Consider the following 19007-nt stretch of genomic DNA (forward strand, 5'->3'; position numbering starts at 1 on the left):
ATAATTGTGTTTTGTTTCAGAAGGATTATGCAGAAAAAGATGAATGCCCAGTGTGTGGAGAATCTAGATGGAAAGATGGTGAAGGTAAAAGTAAGAGTCCTCGGAAGGTACTGCGACATTTTCTGTTGATTCCTAGGTTGAAAAGAATGTTTTCCTCAAAAAAAATATCTGAGGATGCACAATGGCACAAGTTGAAGAGGAAAGTTGTGGAAAATGAGCTTAACCATCCAGCGGATGGTAAGGCATGGAAGGACTTTGATAAGCAACACAATTGGTTTGCAGAAGATCCAAGGAATATCAGGCTTGGTCTTGCAACAGATGGTTTCAATCCATTTGGGAAAATGAGCTCTTCTTATAGTATGTGGCCTGTTTTTGTTATCCCTTACAACTTTCCTCCATGGGTATGTGTCGAGCAATCAAACTTCATGATGTGTCTACTCATCCCAGGCAAAGAATGCCCCGGAAAGGATTTTGATGTCTTTTTAGAGCCACTAATTGACGAGTTTCTAGATCTCTGGTTAGGCGTCAATACTATTGATGCAAGAGTTGGTAAAGAGTTCATTCTACATGTTGCAGTGCTATGGTGCATCCATGATTATCCAGCTCTGAGCACGTTGTCAGGTAGAGTCACCAGAGGGTATTATGCATGTTTGCATTGCGACAAAAATCCCTGCTCTAGAAGAATACGGAATAAGATGCTATATAGAGCATCGACGATTCCTTGGAAAGGACCATCCATGGAGAAAGAAGAAAGACTTTGATGGGAAAGTTGAAACTTGTGACAAGCCAGAGGCATTTAGTGAAGCTGAGTTGAAGCAGCAGTTGGACAGGGTCAAGGATGTTAGACCAGGAAAGCATCCTCAAAACAAGAAGAGAAAGCGGTATGCAAATGATGGCCAATGTTGGAAGAAAAGGTCATGTTTGTGGGATTTGCCTTACTGGGTAGGTTTGAAACTGCGGCATAACCTTGATGTGATGCACATCGAAAAAAATATATGTGAGTCAATTCTTGGTACATTATTAGGTATTCCCGGGAAATCAAAGGATAGTGTTAATGCTAGGCTTGATATGGAAGACATGGGTATAAGAAAATCTTTGCACTTGAAGCGTGATGGAGATTCATATAACGCTCCTCCTGCTCCATACACAATGGATAAAAAACTGAAGCTTGCTTTCTATGACTTTATAAGAAGTGTAAAGTTTCCAGATGGATATGCTTCGAACCTAGCAACATGCATTACTACTGATGGATGCAACCTCCAAGGGTTAAAAACTCATGATTGCCATATAATATTGCAACGGATTTTACCTGCCGCTCTACGAGGAATCATGGATAATGACATGTACATAGCAATTGCTGAACTAGGTAACTTCTTTCAGCAATTATGTGCTAGGACATTAAAGTTAAGTGTTTTGCATAGAATGAAATCTGAAATCCCAATTGTTCTATGCAAGCTTGAAAAAATATTTCCTCCTGCATTTTTTGATGTCATGGTCCACTTAACTGTCCATTTAGCTGATGAAGCTATCCTGAGAGGACCAGTGCAATATGGTTGGATGTACCCAGTCGAAAGACGGTTATATACTTTGAAGCATTCTGTGAGGAACATGGCACGACCTGAAGGCTCAATTGTTGAAGCATATGTTGCTGATGAATGCTTGATTGCTTGTTCGCGGTATTTTGATGATCTCGACACACGGCATAATCGGGAGGCAGGAACAGAGAGCGTGTTGATATGAGCAAGGGTGATTTATCTTAGTGCTAGAATGTGCAAACTAGGTTTTGTCTTAGTGTTGCTATCTCTATCGCAATGGCTAAGTTTCAATCTACACTATATAAGTATAAAGACAAGATTGAAACTTAAATTCTTAATATAAATGCGGAAGCTTAAAAAGCAAGGTAGAGATGCAAACTCTCGTGGATGACACCGGTATTTTTACCGAGGTATCCGGAACCACGCATGGTCCCGACTAATCCTCGTTGGTGCCCCTATGCAAAGGGAAGCCCACACGAGGGCCAAGCACCTCGGTCGAGTAACTCCGTAGAGAGCCACGAGCCTTCTCCACGCGCAAGTGGTTCTCCGCTTTCGACTCCTCTCGGACGCTCCCTGCCGTCTCCACTATCGAGCTTCCGACCAAAAACGTCGCGGGCCTCATTCCCTCTGGTACACCATGGTGGCCGTGACATAAACGCGGTTGTCACGGTCTCGCAAGACCCTCGCCCCACTCGGTACAATTACAACGGCTCGCGCAAGAGCCGAGGGGTTGTGTGGTTTATCTAAACTCACTCAACTAACTAGGATTCACCTAGAGCAAGTGCTAGAGCAGTCTAACTAACCTAAGCACTTCGCAAAGCACCTACGCTAATCACCGAGTGATTCTATTAAGCACTTGGGTGTATGAGCTCTTGGAAATGTGAACTATGTGCCTTGGTATGTCTCTTGGGCTCCCACACCTCCAAATGGTCGGTTGGGTGAAGTATATATAGGCCACAACTCAAATATAGCCGTTGGAAAGCAGTTCTACAGCTTTCTGCAGCGCACCAGACAGGTGCACCGGTCTGTCCACTGGTGCACCGGATATGCCACACATACTAGCCGTTGAAGATAGCCGTTGGAGCTTCCGAAGATGGCACACCGGACATGGCGCACCAGACGGTCCGGTGTACATCGGACAACCCATGCTCGCTTGTCGTATTTTGCCCATAACTTTTAGCTCTGAACTCCGATTTCAATGATCTTATAATTTTTGGAAATCTTATGAAATTCTCTACATCCCAGAGTTGAAGCCATATCAGTTTGAGCAAATTTGCCACACCGTACAGTCCAGTGTGCACCAGACATCCCATATGCTGTTGCAGCTTTTTCAGCAATTACGACTTCATATTGTGGGCATAACTTTTAGCTCCGAACTCCGATTTTGATGATCTTGGACTTTTTGGAAAGCTTATAAAATTATGTACATCTCAGAGTTGAAGCCATGTCAGTTTCAGTAGATTTGATTTTGTGAAACACTTCCAATTCAGTCAGCCCTTCCTCTCAACTTTGTCAACTTCACTTTTGTTTTGTAGCTTTGTATCTCACTTCTACTTCTTGATGTGTTGGACTCTTAGCATGTATAAAGTGTCTTCAATATGACTTTTTAATGTCTTCTATGGGTCTTATAATGTCTTCTTTGAGGCGTTGCATCCTTAGAGCCTCAGTCCAATCCACTTCGCATCCTGTGAACTACAACACACAAACACTTGGGAAATACATTAGTCCACAGGTTATGTTGATCATCAAACACCAAAACCTATTAAGCTAAATGGTTCGGGTCCATTTTCCTTACAATAACAACTATCGAGAGTCCGAATAAATGAGTCTGGACAGGAGTTGCGAGACAAGATTGACTTTCGAATTTGCCTTTGCTGTGAGAAATAAAAGTTTTAACAGGCTCCAAATTTAGATGTTCTTGAGATTGAATAATTCCAAATTTGGTGAAACATTCATGAATAACTTTATGAATGGAGATAGATGCGATCGAGAAATAGAAATTCTCACTGAGCATCCGAGATTAGGATAAATCTCCCGACATAATACGAAATAGATACCTGGGGTGTCACAAGAAGTTGAACCTGAAGAACCCGAAAACCAGGAAGAGGTGTTGGTGGAAGGTGACAAAGCTAGTGAAGAAGGCAATGAGCAACAAGATTAGAATATTTTTTAGGAAATAGTATTTGTAAGACCTAAATGAGGCCTTAGATAGTAGCTAGTTCTTAATTATTTTAGGAATAGTAATATGGTCTATTTGACCCTATGTTTTAATAACAAAGTTATGCATCATGCTGAGATTCTTGATTGTGCATATGTTTTGAGACAAGATTGGGATACATCTTTTTTCTTACTAATCTCGAGGATGAGATTATTTTTAAGGAGTAGAATTTGTAACATCCAAAATTCTACTTTAGAATTTATAACATTAATAATTAAAAATGTCCCAAAATGAATATATCGTCTAAATAAAAGACTAAAATAAAATATACTTAGAAATTAAATTAGACATGGATTGGCTTATATATATATATATGTTGGTCACTTGTTCTCAAATGTTGTGAATCAAGAACAAGGCAACACAATTGTTAAAGATTAAAGACCTTCGTCCTTCAAAGCATTATCTCCTTTCGGATATAACGATCTTCGGGCGAAGGTCATGAAGGACACACCTTCATCATTCATGAGAATGGGAGTTCATAGAGACAATATATGTTATTCATTCATTCATCCATATATTTATTTCATGATAAACATATGAACATTAATAGAATTTATATTACATTGATACCTTCGACTTACTTGAAGGTGTTGATGCGAGAGCGATTATAATCCAGCGTGAACAGTACAGGGGTACTGTTCATCAATTTATAGACAACCACAATGGTCCGTACGCTATTACATTTATGCCCTCAATGATTACGTACAGAGTTTATAAAATGTCACAAGGGTAACATCACCATTTTTATTTAATAACTTGAGCAACATTTTCTCCTTGCATTGTCTTATTGCTTTGTCGTGACGAAGCCTACTTGATGAAGCATGCCTCGTTGTACTTCCCTTTCATTATGCCAAAGCCACATTGTCTACCCGCTTCACCGTGATGAAGCTTGTCAGACAAAGTTTGCTTCGCTCCTCTTGTGTTATTCCGAAGCTTTTCTGATTATGAAGCTCCTGTAATATTCAGTAGTACTCTAAAAGCAAATGGTTAGTCGTGTTTTTGAGGACCTTCGGAAGAGGAAGGCCCCCCACCACAATATAGAAGAATTATGAGTTAAACTCTTCTTTTGGATAAAATAATTGGAGATATTTTCTAGATAGGTTGAGATAAAACTATCCTTGAGTATAAAATTATGTAACAACAGTTGTGTCCTTAAAACATATGATTTAGATATATAATAACAAGAAGATTTCTCATGTGTGTTAAAACAAGTGGGATATTCCTTTCATTAACTATGTAGTTTAAAATATTAATGAATAAATAAATACATTACAAATAAATGAAATATTTCTGCAAAAACAAGTTGAAACCCTGGTCTGAGCATTTTCGAAATTTGAGGTAAACTTGAATCAAATTCCAATTTGAAATAGAAAAGAAAAAGAAAAGGAAATCACCTGTATTGGGCCACTAGAACCGAATTCGGCCCACTCCCTATTTACCGTGCGACCCACCTTCACACGGTCAGCTGGCATTAAGCGCCGACGGGCGGGACCCGTCTGTCAGTCTCCCTCCGCGCGCGCCTCCATTTGTGAAGTCGCTGTCGTGTGGGCCCATGCACCTGAGCGGTCCTCCGTGCCACTTTCGGTCTGACCCCTTGTTAGGCTCCATTCTGTTCCCCGTCTTCGACGGCAACAGATGTCGAGCTCCTCACGCGGCGCCCACTGTTGCCGCCAATTTGTTGCACCGCCCGGTTACTGACCTCCTCAGCGGACTCGCCCCTTCCCTATAAAAGCATGGCTGCATGATTCCCTGGCATCGCGCCATTGTGACCTGAGCACCGAGAGAGAGAGAGAAAAGAACTTCGACGGGGATCTTCGGCTACATCGCCGGTCTGGCCGTATTCAGTGGGCAGGGATCATCGCCGGCACACACCACATGTTTACATGGCCTACCGGGGAGGAGGGCGGGACTCGCCGAGAATTCGTCACCGAACTTGGGGCGCCGCCATGGATCCGCTCGACGTCGTGGTCACAAAGTTCGGTGCCATTTCTGCTGGTAAGGAACTCTCCCACTAGTTCGCATGGATCTTCTCTTCGCATAGCATTAATCGAGTGAAGATTCGTGCATTGGGGGCATGGTTTTGCGTCTCGCTGGTGATGGCGCCGCCACAGGGAGGTCCCTGCGTCGCCCATGATGGCCGGTGTATGGGGGTTGCACGTCAGCCATCGGATACACGGTTGGTGGGCGAGATTAGAGTTGGAATAATGATTTGTGTTCATTAGATCTGAACCGTCGGGTGGCGATCCGACCGTCCTGATTGGATACGGGCGCGAGCGTTTCTGGGACCATTGATCCGGGATCCTATGGCTCACCAGTTCACATAGGATAGGATATAATCTGGGCATGATCACGTAGCCCAGATTAGATCATACCCCTTCACCGTGCACTTTTTACATAAGAGCCCCTACCTTTTTGATTTATCAACCCAGTCCACGACAATATAAAGAACATTACATATCAGTCCTGCTTTTCACGAGTTAGACCCTGAGCTCTCTGGTATTTATGCCCGAAGTCCAAATAAAACTCAGGCTTAATAAAATAAACTAGAAAATGAATTTTAAAATGGAAATTAAATCCTAATTTTTTTCTAAATTCATAACTTCTCCATTTTTACTCCTTTTTATCCATTCCAGTTGCATTAATCTCATATTAATATTGTTTACCATCTAGTAACCTTATATTACTATGAAATCTATGGTCAAAGTCATGTACTTAATTTGTTTTATATTAAACACCTAAACCTTCGGAAAATCATAACTTTATAACTGTAACTCTGAATTTAGTGATTCTTGAACCTGCGCTCTCGTAGCATCTAGAATATTCTTATGCTATTTGTGCTCATGTTTGGTGTATTGTTATTTTTATGTACCTCATTCTATTTGTATGTATTGCTACGAGTAGGAGCGAGGTTTCGAGTCCCCCGAAGACCAACTTGGTACCTAGGATCTCAAGTCTAAGGCAAGTTGTGTCCTTGATCACTTTTTTCATTACCTAATAATGTTCATGTTAATCATTGTGACATGCTCAAGTTAATTTGATGGGACCTAATAGGTTTCCCTAGTATTGTTTATCCCACACCTTGCAAACAAATGAATTATGGGTAGATTTGCTATTGCTCTACCTGGTTTTGGGAAATTAATGTTATATTATGATCATGTTCCAATTTTGTTGTTGATTTAATTATTGTTCATGAAAAGACCATTGTGTTAATTGGAACATGAAGCTTAACTTGAAATAACAGTGCTACCACAAGGGTGGAATGGGACGCCCTTGGCCAAGTAATTAAGAAAGCTAGGGAGAAATTACCTTACCCAAAAGGGCAAGAGGGGAGGCATCACTGCAGAGTATAGGGAGGTTCTTGGGTCGAACTGTTGTAATGACATTTCAGACGAGGGATTCCTATGCTTCCTTCTTCTTGAAACCGTAGTGGGTTTTCTCGAATTAGTGGAACTTTAGAAAGGCCTCGTAGTGCTACCCTGCCTCGCTTCCTTGGTAGAGGTGTATGGGGTCCATACAACCCCATGGAAAATGGGTAACACGACTTGTGGGTAAAGATGTGCAACCTCTGCAGAGTGTAAAACTGGTATATCAGCCGTGCTCACAGTCATGAGCGGCTCGAACCCTCACATGATTAAATTATGGAATTAAACTTAATCTGTCATTTGCATTACATTGTGGGTGTTATTATTAATTGTGATCTCTTATTTATTTGAGTTGATATCTACTTATACTTAGTAACTGCTAATAAAATTTTGACCAACATTAAAAGCAATGCTCAGCTTTAACCATCCTCTTTGGTAAGCCTTACACTTCACATGAGCCCCATTATAAGTGAGCTCATGCACATTATTCCCCAGAACTGGTTGAGTGATGAACGTATGTGAGCTCACCCTTGATGTACTCACATCCTCCCCCAAGTCAAGAACAGGTACCACAGGATGAGGCGCATGAAGGATGCTGTGATAAGTTTGTGAGTGGTCTAGGCCGTCGTCTCCCAGTCAACTATGGTTGCTGGATCGTTGTCTTCGTATGATGTAATTATTTAACTATTTTGTACAGAACTCAGTTATATATTAATGATGTGACATTCATTTTTGTACCATGAGTCATCATATGTGTGAGACTTGATCCTAACACACATTTGATTTGTGCCCAGGTTTGCCCCTTAAATCTAAGTGTGACACTAAGTAGTGACTGGCTTCGTCTGAAACCCTTGGAAGCTTGTGATCAGCATATCTTTCAACTTCTGCCAAGATGTTATTGTCCCTGGCCAAAGGGAGGAGTACCAAGTCTGAGCGAGACTCCTTACTGCTATGATGAAGGACTTGGCCATGACAGTTGTGTTGCCTCCATAAGATGATATCATTGCTTCGTAGCTCATAAGGAATTGCTTCGAATCGGAGTGACCATCGTACATGGGAAACTGAGGTGGCTTGTACGAAGGTGTCCATGGTACAACCTGCAGCTCTGTAGCTAAAGGTGAAGCATCACGTAAGCAAAATTGTCATGGTTAAAAGCTTCGTACCACATGTCTTCGTGGTTTGGGCCTTTGTGTCGAAGATCTCTTTGGTGTTGCCGATACTCTTGGTGCTCAGTGTCATGCGTAATATTTCACATTTCTTTAGCTGCTTCGTCGATCTTCTTTTGCAATTCGGACAACCAAAGAATCTTTTCTTTCCTTTTATCCACCTATTGATGGATGGCTTCGAGGTTGCTGATTTTCTGATCCAGCTCTTCATCTTGTGGAGTTGGGCTGGCAGCTTTCCTTTTCTGGCTTCAGGCTTCTCTTAAGAGAATTCCATCTTGATTGGTGTCTGCATGTTGATGGATGGCTTCGGGCACCGTTGTCTTCTTCGGCGGCATGACGAAGGTGGTCATAAATGAGTTCACCAGAGGTGGGCACCAATGTTGGTCACTTGTCCTCAATTGCTATACACAGTTGAAAAAAGGCAACAAATGTTAAGAAGATAATTAACCTTCGTATTCAAATGGTTAGCCCTTCGAGATAACCCCTTCGAAGACAAAAATTAAAGTTTAGTCATGTGAATCACACGAAAGTATAAAGTTGAATGTGTAATAGAAATAAAGAAGTTGAACGTATCAACTCATCTCAGGTGTTTCGACTCTTTGTTTCTTCCTTCATATAAGATATGTTTTACAATCGTACCTTCGGCTCCATGATGCAAGATAGAGCGAAGGTGCTTCAGAGGACGAATTACACATAGTGATTATCTAGCCTCCAAAAAGGTATTTTATGTAGGGCACTTTTCATCTATATATAGGTGAACGTACAACTACTTATGAAATTACAAATATGTCTGTAAGACCAGTACGTATGATTTACAAATGATGTGAGGGAAATATTGTCTTCTGCCTTTAGCATTTTGGATGGCACCTTCTCCTGGCTTCGTTGATCTTCTATCTTTGTCTCCTTGTGTTGTTATGACAAAGCTTAACATCTTTATCTTTCTTTACGTCCTTCTCCAGAGGTGTTTTGTCGCCGAAACTCCTGTGACACTTAACGACATGTTGGCAACCAACAGTTAAATGTGTTTTTTGAGGACCTTTGAAAGACGAAGGCCCCCAACACAATCAAGTGAAGATTTCTCATCTCTCTACTCCTAAACTTGGTTTTATTTACTCTAACCCATATTATAGACCAAGTTTGTGTTGTTTAGAGCAAAATTTGCAGGATCACCTATTCACCCCCCCCCCCTTCTAGGTGATCTTAGTGTGTAAGATTTGTGGGCATGCTTGTAATTTAATGTGAAGTTGTACATCTTCCCTATAAATAAGTGAATAGTGTCATGCATAAGTTTACCTTTCGAGGGCCTTTAAGCTTTGTATCTCTTAGCCTTCAAAGTATCTTCAAGTTACCTCTCATGTAAGGCCAAAGGTACATTAGTATATTTATTTTATAAGCAGAAGAATGGAATGAAAAATGCTAAGGCATAAGAGAAGAGTAACACACTCACTTAGTTCTTTATTACATTCCTACACATTTTAACTTCGTCGACACTCTTTATTTGCATCTCTCCCATAAATTATCTCTTCAGAGGAGAGATAATTGAATGGAGAAGGTTTTAATCCTCTAACTTGTGTAACCTTGTTTTTGATACCATATAGAAATCAAAAGCAAGCGACAAACACCTAGATGACAAGAAGGTTATGGTCAGGGGCATCTACAAAGATGTTGCAAGCATAAGTGTGAGAGCAGATCTAATAGAATAAGTAAGTAGAGAATAGAAAAAATAATGTCTTAGCAGGGTAATATATATAGGAGTATAACATAGAATTAGTCAAGATGACTAATTTTTTTAAGCAGCATCAAGGTTGAGGTAGAATTAGTCAAAACGACCAATGCTACTCTAGGTCAGCGGTCCTACAGTCAGCATGGCTTTGATACCACTTATGTCACACCCGGTTTCAGAAGGCAAACCGAATGCGAACCATGTATGTGCCAGGATCAGGACTCACGTACACAGTAATTACATAAATGAACACCATTACATAGTGCTCAAATAATAACATAGAGTATTAACTTATTACAACCAGATGTCGAAGACATCAACATAGTCATTGACTTAACAAGTATCAAAGTGCTAATACGAAACGTAATAAAGGCTTAGGCCCCCCACAGGTAGCTGACTGGGGGATTGCGCTAATCTAAGTCTATAACTCCTCAAAGTCCTGGAACTCCTAAAAGTCCGCCTCATTACCTTCGTCTTCTCCTGAGCATTGGTTGCAGTGGGGACAACCTGATGTTTTGTGTTAAAGTAAGGTTGAGTACACATAAACGTACTCAGCAAGTGCCCCGTTTGGCTGAAGTGGACTAGCTTTATGTGGAGTTAGACTATCTGCATGTTTCTTTTACATTGTCAAGTTTCAGTCATTAATATAAGCCAAGTTTTATCGTAAATCCCAAGTTATTATTCCAAAGGATTCCTCCACGTGGAGGAAATACCAAAATCTAAAATTGGAATCATCATTATCAGAACCATCATCGTAAGTTGTAACCATTGTATCTCTAATAAAAGGAGCTCCCAAGGCCGCTCTTAACCGTGAGCACAACTGATATATCAGTTTCAAACCATCTATAGAGGTCGCACACTTTACCCATGAGCCGTGATTCCCTTTCTAGCCTGGGCTTGCAAGACCCGATATCCACTTCTAAAGTGAATGGCTAGGGACTCACTGCATAGCCTTTACAAAGGTTCCCCTAAGGAATAGATGTTCATTAGGTTTCAATGATCGTACAAACACAGTAGCTCTCCCTAAGGGGGTGACTAACAAAACCAAAACGAATGAACCCCAGCATCTAGCCTTAGCAGACCAAGCACTATGCCCTGCCCCACATTGATGGCACGACAGTGAAGCAAACTACACATTAAGTTCCTCTAAATAATTAGCTACGGATGTCCCATTCCACCCTAATGGTTGCACTATTTTTCTGGGTGGTTATCCAATGAATTGGTCCTTATGGAGAAGCACTCGGTACAAAGCTCAAGCTTCCTAGGTGAAGTACATGGGAAACCACCCAAGCCTCCACGGAATCGTGATATTATTCAAAGTATAAAGCAACATATCATAAGATGACTCATCATTTTCATTGATTAAAGTAGACCACTAGCATAAAAGCTAACAATAATAGCCCAGCCCAAAAGGTAATCAATGACAAGGTAAATAGAAAGCTAGTCAATCCTTAGATTTGAATCAAGTTATGCGGGAATGTGAATTGTCATATGAATAGGAGACTTGTCTTTACCAAACTGTTGTTGTTCAGGGTCATCAACTGCAGCTCCTTTGGACTCCACAAACGGACCATTATCTATGTGATTGGAAACATGCATTCAACATACTTGAAACAGAAAGGAACAATAAACCATACAAGAGAATATATCGTTAAACCATGCAACACAACATAGAGCTCGCATCTGCGGTCATGCGAGAAAAAGAAACATGGAAATCAGAGCTACGGTTGAAAAGTTATAACTCTTGGAAGATTCATGTGATTAAACACAAAGAACTATATTTCTAAGTTGATTTTAATTAGTGTAAACCGTTTCAGGATGATATTTCAGTTAATTATCCAATTTAAATTTAATCCAAATTATAATTTGACTAGAAATCATATTTTAAATTAGACAAATTATGTGTATAAACTGTTACACATGATTCGTAACATCGGGTTAATTAATTCTAGAAACGACGCGCCATACGAGAATCACTAATAGATGTCGTGTTTATTCTAAGCAAGTTGTTAAATTAAAACATTTGAGTGGACATTAATTATATTAACATGTGGAAAACTGAGGGACATAAGGTTAATAGTATGATGAATTGTGGAAAACTTGTTTGGGTAAGTTAGAATATGCTGCCGCAGCAAGTCCTTTTTTGCTTTTTGTATGGTGATTTGGCAAGTCTTCGTTATGTGGCCTTTGTTTTCTCCACAGAAGACACAATATAGTTTACGGAGCTTTATGTTTTGGTTCAAGCGACCTCTAAAGCTTTGACCCCCTCTTCCTGCTTTTCAAGCTAGTGGGTGGAAACTGCCTAATGAAGGTTGTTGTCCTACTGATGGCTGAGATAAATCTTGAGGTTGAGTGTGTTGTTCTTGAGATTGACCCAACTTATATTTGTGTTGGCTTGAGTTTTGGATATTTCGCACATGTCTAGGGTAAAATATTCATGCAAAGCCCCTGGTCGCCTCCGTATACTTTTGTGCTTCTTGTCGATGCTGTTGAAAGTCATTATCCGTCTTGATGTACTCATTAATCTTTTACAGTAGCTTCTCTAGAGAGTGTGGTGGTTTACTTGCAAAATACTATGCTATGGGGCCTAGGTGAAGCCCTTTGATCATTGCTTCAATGACAATGTCATCTGGTACACTTCACACCTGGGCTCCAAGCCGAAGAAATCTTTAGACATAGGCTTGAAGATACTCATCATGGTCTTGCGCACATTAGAACAAAGCTTTAGTAGTAATTGGCTTTGTTCGAAAACCCTGGAAGCCAATGAGAAGAAGGTCCTTGAGCTTCTACCATGATGAGATAGATCCTGGCCTAAGGGAGGAATACCATGTTTGCACCATGTTTTTGACTGCCATGACAAATGATTTGGCCATTACGAATGAGTTGCCCCCATACAAAGATATGGTGGCTTCATAGCTCATCAGGTATTGTTTGGGTCCGACAAGACATCATACACCGAAAGTTGTGGTGGTCTATACAATGGTTCTCATGGTCTGGCCTGTAAATCTACTACTAAAGGAGAAGTGTTATCATACAAAAAGTGTCATTGTTGTGAGCTTCGGGTTGGGTATTTCTCACGTTATGGTAGTATGGCTCTTATGGTTGCTCATCCTGTTGTCTCATGTGGCACAATTCTTCTGATGCTTCATCAATTTATCATTGCAATTAGGAGACCAAAATCGTCTTATCTTTCCGCTTCTCTACTAGCTTCGAGATTATGGATTTCTTGGTCGAGGTCGTCATGTGGTGGAGGATCTATGACATTTCACTTGCCTTTTGTATGACCATTGCCTGTAAGAGGATATGTGTCTTCAAGTTGATTTTGATCTTTTGGGAAAAGTACAGAGCAGGCGGTTGTGTTTCTCTTTAGAGGCATGATGAAGAGTTATTCCTTGTCGTGAGTTCATCGGAGGTGGATGACAATATTGGTCACCTGTTCAGATTCCTGAAGAGAACCAAAACAGGGCTAATCCACTCTCAAAGAAGGAAGAGATAGAGGAAGAAGGTTCAAATATGCATAAGTAAATAACACGCCATTAGAAAAAGATAGGATAGCACCTAATGCAAGTTCATTTCTTTTATTGCTTTCCACTGATTACAGATGATTACAAGTGCACCTTCAGAATGCTCCAAGGCAATCAAAGGTGTTTTCGCTTCAAAGCTTTGGATACGGAGCAATTCGAACTTACATTAGTGTGTGAATTGTCCAAAAGATATCCCTGTGCATGGGCACTGTACTCCTACTTATAGGGACAACATCACGTACAACTGCGTATGAAATTACATTTATGGCCTTGAGCCCTATACATGTAAACTACAAAGCTTGATAAGGGTATCACCTTCTTTTTTCCATCGGGGTTTGTGTTGCGTACGCTTCCAGAGTCTTCCTTTGTCTGCCTAGTTAAATACTTCGTGCCTTGTTCAAATTACGACGCTGAAGCTCTTAGCTGCATCTTATATTTATGGATGTCACCGAGACAAAGATTATCTTATCATTCTAAAATACACTCAGAGATAATTATTATTGTATTGCTTTGAGAACCTTCAGCAATTGACCCTCATGCTATCTGCAGCAACTTACTCATTTGTATTCTTATATTCAAACTATACTCTGTGAACAATATAGTGTACAATGCAAAATAATGTTTGTGTGACCATATGATTAAACTGTTGGACACACGCTCTCACCATGCCCGATGTCTTAGTCTCTTGTGCAAGTTCCCGTTATTTATCTAAAATGAGTTTTTATGATTTACTAAATATTTATATAAGTTATTTTCATAAAAGTAAAAAGATTAACAGACTGGTGGGTGGTCTGTAGGGTTGAAAACGGACGGAAAAAATCCCGTCCCGATCCGTACCGTTTTCTACATTTGACCCGACCGTTCCCGTATTTACGGAAAAATATGGAAACGGTAGAGGACTTATTCCGTCCGTTTTTGCGAGATCCCGTTTTTTTCCGGATTGAACCTATATTTATTCCGTATTTGATGAATATGGGACGAGCCTAATATGCATTAGTATATAAATTAAATCCTCGTGTATTTAGGTGACAAATTATAGCACAATTGGCCATTGTAACTACCGGCTCTTTTCAAATGACAAGTGATCTAAAGTCTTAAACAACATCAGATGTAGCTAAATGTACACATTTAGCAACCAAACAACAAAAGAATGTTGCCTCTCTATATCTATTTGTTTTATGTTATTGTTCTGCCAATCAATCACTAGTCAAACATCAATAATATTTCTATTTGTATTAAATTATGAGTTTCCGTTAATATTTTCGTTTCTGTTTGTTTTCGCAATTCCGTTTATCCTGCTTCCGTTTTCGTTCTCGACTATTCCGGACCCGATCCCGTTTCCGATGATAAAATACGGATACGGAAACGGGAGAATGGGTTTTCCGTCCGTTTTCATCCCGAGTGGTCTGTCATGGTCGTCAGCATCGCACCGCGGCGCCGGACCTTTTTAACACACGTGTAGTAGTTGTATAAAGAATTCTTGGCTATGAGGAGAACGCGTTGGTGGGACAAGGCAACGGCCTATTCGGATTTTGCTACTGCTTTCCTCGCTAATGCGTCGTGGTGGATAACAGGGACAAGTAGGTAATTAATGTATTCTTACTGCAATTACGAGTAGTAGTATAATTACAGCGTACCTGTGCGGGTAATCACAGTGGCACCGAAACCACCAAATCTGGACGCACACATGTGGTCAAACACAACTCGTGGTGGTCAACCATCCGTCGGCCATGTGTGAACCTACGAAATCGCGCGAACAGTCGGGTCTCAGTTTAATATAATATTAAACTCGCATCCAATTTGCTCCCGAATTCTCTTCCATTCCATTTATCCATATACATATTCAATACGTAATTCTTTTATGTCTCAATACTCGAAGTAATGAACTAACACAAATAAAATACTGTTGTACGTACCTCTAAATTGTGTTTGATTAGATGTACAAGTAAAGGTAAAAGAGAACAGCCAGTTTTTATAGTGTTTAGATAGGAGTCACGTAAAGACAAAATAAACACCGTATACATCAAACCAGAACACATAAGTGAATCGTCGACCAGACTCGTTCCACCGTCTGGTCTAGATGAAGCGAACTTGTAGATGGAAACCATCCTGCTCTGCTCCTGCTCCTGCTCCTGCACTGCTGTAGTAGTGTAGTACAAATTTGCCGTACGGACAAAGGAAACGAACAAACAAGCACGCCCGAATCGGGTTTCCCTGGACGAATGCATTGCACCTCGTTTGTGCGAGGTCACTTACTGTAGGCAAGACGGCGGAGGCGGAGCTGACTTTCGGTCGACAAAGTGCCGTGGAAATTCCCAGAGCCGGACACGTGTCCACGCGCCGCATATATATATACATATGTATGCGCACATGGTGGCGACGAGACGAGGGACGCACAGGCCATACATACTACATTCATGTGCTGCGCGCCCAAGGTGGCGAACGCGGAGGGACGAGGGCCCTGTCGTTGCTGCGCCGGCGGTGAGGAGGACGACGAGGACGGCCAGCAGCCGGCAGCGGCGTGGCGAATGCTATCGGGGTACGAGCGGAGCCGGGAGGCGTCCATGATGGTCGACGCGCTGGCCACGGTCGTCGCTGGCGGGGCAACGCCGCCGGCAACGGCCGGTGCCCGTCAGCAGCAGGTATCGCCTGAGGGCCAGTGGTGGAGCGACTACTACGCCGGAGATGTAACGCCGCCGCCCTCTCTTCCTGCACCGGCCGCTCACGGTAACCGACAGTCGATGCAATGCACGCTCCCTCGTTTAGCTACCTGGATCCCGTAACCCTCTGTCCTTGTGCATCTTTGTTCCTATTGTCTCGCTCCGAACAGAGCAGAGCCGCAGCTCATCCTTAGCGACCGTTCCCGTTCGTGCACCACGCGTACTTTGCTCAGCCCTTGCCGTCGCTCTGTCCCATCTTCTTTCCTTCTCTTTATTTACGTAGTCGGTAGTCCGTATGCTTGCTTGAGTTGCTTCTTCTTGTCATGGCATCAGCAGTGGAGTGAGTATACTGCATGCTGAAAAGGTGGAGTACTGCACACTTACCACCCGTCACGGACGCTCACATCCATGACAACTCTGTTTGGACTTCGGCAAGGCTCTCGATCTCTTCGGTGTCGTGACCACGGTAATACAAAAGAGCCAGAATCGTCCTTGAAAACAAACAGCCCTACTGATCTGACTCCAGAGAAACCATTCGAGACAAACCAAACATGGCTTCCAATGACTTCTAGAAATGCATCTACTGTGTACGGTGCTGCGTGACCCTTTATTTGTTTTCCTTCTTCCTTTACCTAGCCTCTGTTCCTCGTGAACTTGTTCAGCCTCTCTTCACACGTTTGCCACGAGTACAAGATACATGGACGAATGTGCTTTCCCACCACTACCAACCCAAAGCATGTCACTGTTGATTGCACTCGCACACTTCTAATGAGTTATTAATACCAAAGCTCTGGCTTCTCGTACATGACAACTTAGAATAATAGCACCACTGTGTCACTGCTGCATTGGGAAAGAAAAGAGAGGACACGCTCTAAAAGCGTTCTTAATGGATGAAATAGCTAGATTCACTCTCTTGTCTACGTGAATAGAAAATATGGAAAAAAAAATAGCTAGCGAGTAAATAGATAGAATATTTCACGTATTTTAAACTATCATTTGTCAACATACAATACAAGTGGATCAGATATATAAAACGGTATTAAAGTGGAGTTTCGGAGTTCGGCTCCCACAGGCAGCGAAAATCGCATGCGAGTTTCATCGCATATAGGGAAATCCTGCGCGCCACGTTTAGTATGAGGCTTAGTTTGAAACTGTTCCATTGCTTTAGTATTAATAAACAGAGACGGATCCAGACACTCCAAATTCCGTTGCTTTAGTATGAGGCTTAGTTTGAAACTGTTCCATTGAGCACCACGTTTAATTCAAACAACAAACTCCACCGCGCGCTCTTAACAGTTCATTCAGACCCATCATCCACACTTCAATTGAACAGAAATGCAAAATATTCATGATCTTGTCCCATAAAAAAACGGAGTTACAAGAGTGATTGTTTTGTTTCTACTCCGTATAATTTAAATTAGCTTCGTTTGTGTGTTGTCAAGCGTGATCTTTGAGCAATGTCAGTAGTGAATACTAGTAACTAATCGCGATATTCTTGCTCCTCTGTTCTCCGTCAGCAGAGCACGGAGCGGCACGGATTCCCGCGACGGCGGCGTCACCCAGCTCTAGCTCGCAGCCCCCCTCGCCGTCCTCCACCGGCTCCGGCACGCCGCGGAGGCGGTACCGCGGTGTGCGGCAGCGGCCGTGGGGTAAGTGGGCGGCGGAGATCCGGGATCCTCACAAGGCGGCGCGCGTGTGGCTAGGCACCTTCGACACCGCGGAGGCCGCCGCCCGGGCGTACGACGTGGCGGCGCTCAGGTTCCGCGGCAGCCGCGCTAAGCTCAACTTCCCGGAGTCCGCCACGCTCGCGGCGCCACCGTCGGCGGCCGCGGTTCCTCCTCCTCCGTCGCCGCCGCCGCAGAGGCCCGAGGCGCTGCTCGAGTCGCAGGCGCTGGCGCTGGCGGGTGGCCAGGAGTACTCAGAGTACGCCAGGTTCCTGCAGTGCCCCGCCGATCCACCGCGACTCTACGACCAGGCGCCTGCGGCGACCGTGCCCTCCGCGGCGTCCGGATCGGCGTCTTCGTCGTTCCCGGTGCTCTTCAGATTCGGCGGAGGAGGTGAGAGCAGCGGCGTGGCGAGCAGTCAGTGGTGGACGCAGGGCAGCCGCTCCGTGAGCCAAGAAGGAGCCGGCTCCCCGCCGGCGAGCTGGGCGGACTCTGCTTGGTGGCCGGCGCCTCCGCGGGACCCGCCACGGTGACGTCCCTGACTCCCTGTCAGGCTTGTCTCTGCAAGCCAATCCTGCAGTCTGCACCGAGCGAGTCCGGATTGCCAGTTCGTTGGCACGTGTACCGATTCTTTTTTTTTTTGTTTCCTGCAAAAAACAAAAAAAAAGCTTTCTTTGAGAGGATGTATCGAAATTCGTATTGTTGGATTCTTTCTTCTTTGAGATGCTTGGCTTCTTATTAATTGCTTTGTTGGTGCGATTTTGAATAGTTGACAAAAGCTTACAATTGCTAGAACAAGAGGATTTAGGAATCCTGAACTCTTGAGTTTCTGAAGCACAGAAAGAACGGACATGCTGCCGAAAACCAGTGCCACACCCACACGAACTGCTGGATCAGAATTCAGAAGCTAGCTCTCGTCGGCGTCGGCATCGGCATCGGCGTCGGCGTCGTTCGAACAGGGAAATTAATATCGGTGCACAGTCAACGCGCTGCGGTTATGACAGGAACACCGCCGGACAGTACATGTCATTATTTGACCACGGTGCTATAGTAAGCGCCCCACGCATATACTCCGTATGATCAACTGCATTGGTGGTCGCGCCGTGGCGGGCGCCCGGCGCCGGCTCAACTCGCTCTCGCAGCGTATGTACGAGG

The 19007-nt window shown here is 42.9% G+C and overlaps 1 protein-coding gene across 1 annotated transcript; it reads left to right on the plus strand.

Annotated features, from left to right (window-relative positions):
• The first annotated feature begins 15909 nt into the window (after positions 1-15909).
• LOC100280929 (uncharacterized) lies at positions 15910-18541 on the plus strand. Its single transcript, NM_001367151.1, has 2 exons — positions 15910-16255; positions 17709-18541. The coding sequence occupies exons 1-2, from the start codon at positions 15946-15948 to the stop codon at positions 18383-18385; spliced, it is 987 nt and encodes a 328-aa protein (NP_001354080.1). The 5' UTR covers positions 15910-15945; the 3' UTR covers positions 18386-18541.
• Positions 18542-19007: the final 466 nt, after the last annotated feature.

This window comes from Zea mays, chromosome 4 (genome assembly GCF_902167145.1).
Source record: "Zea mays cultivar B73 chromosome 4, Zm-B73-REFERENCE-NAM-5.0, whole genome shotgun sequence".
In the NCBI taxonomy this organism is placed as follows: domain Eukaryota; kingdom Viridiplantae; phylum Streptophyta; class Magnoliopsida; order Poales; family Poaceae; genus Zea; species Zea mays.

Coding starts and splice junctions, on each gene's coding strand:
- LOC100280929 (NM_001367151.1), top strand. CDS start 15,946: ATGTGCTGCGCGCCCAAGGTGGCGAACGCGGAGGGACGAGGGCCCTGT. Junction 16,256..17,708: donor TCCTGCACCGGCCGCTCACG/GTAACCGACAGT, acceptor CTCCGTCAGCAG/AGCACGGAGCGGCACGGATT.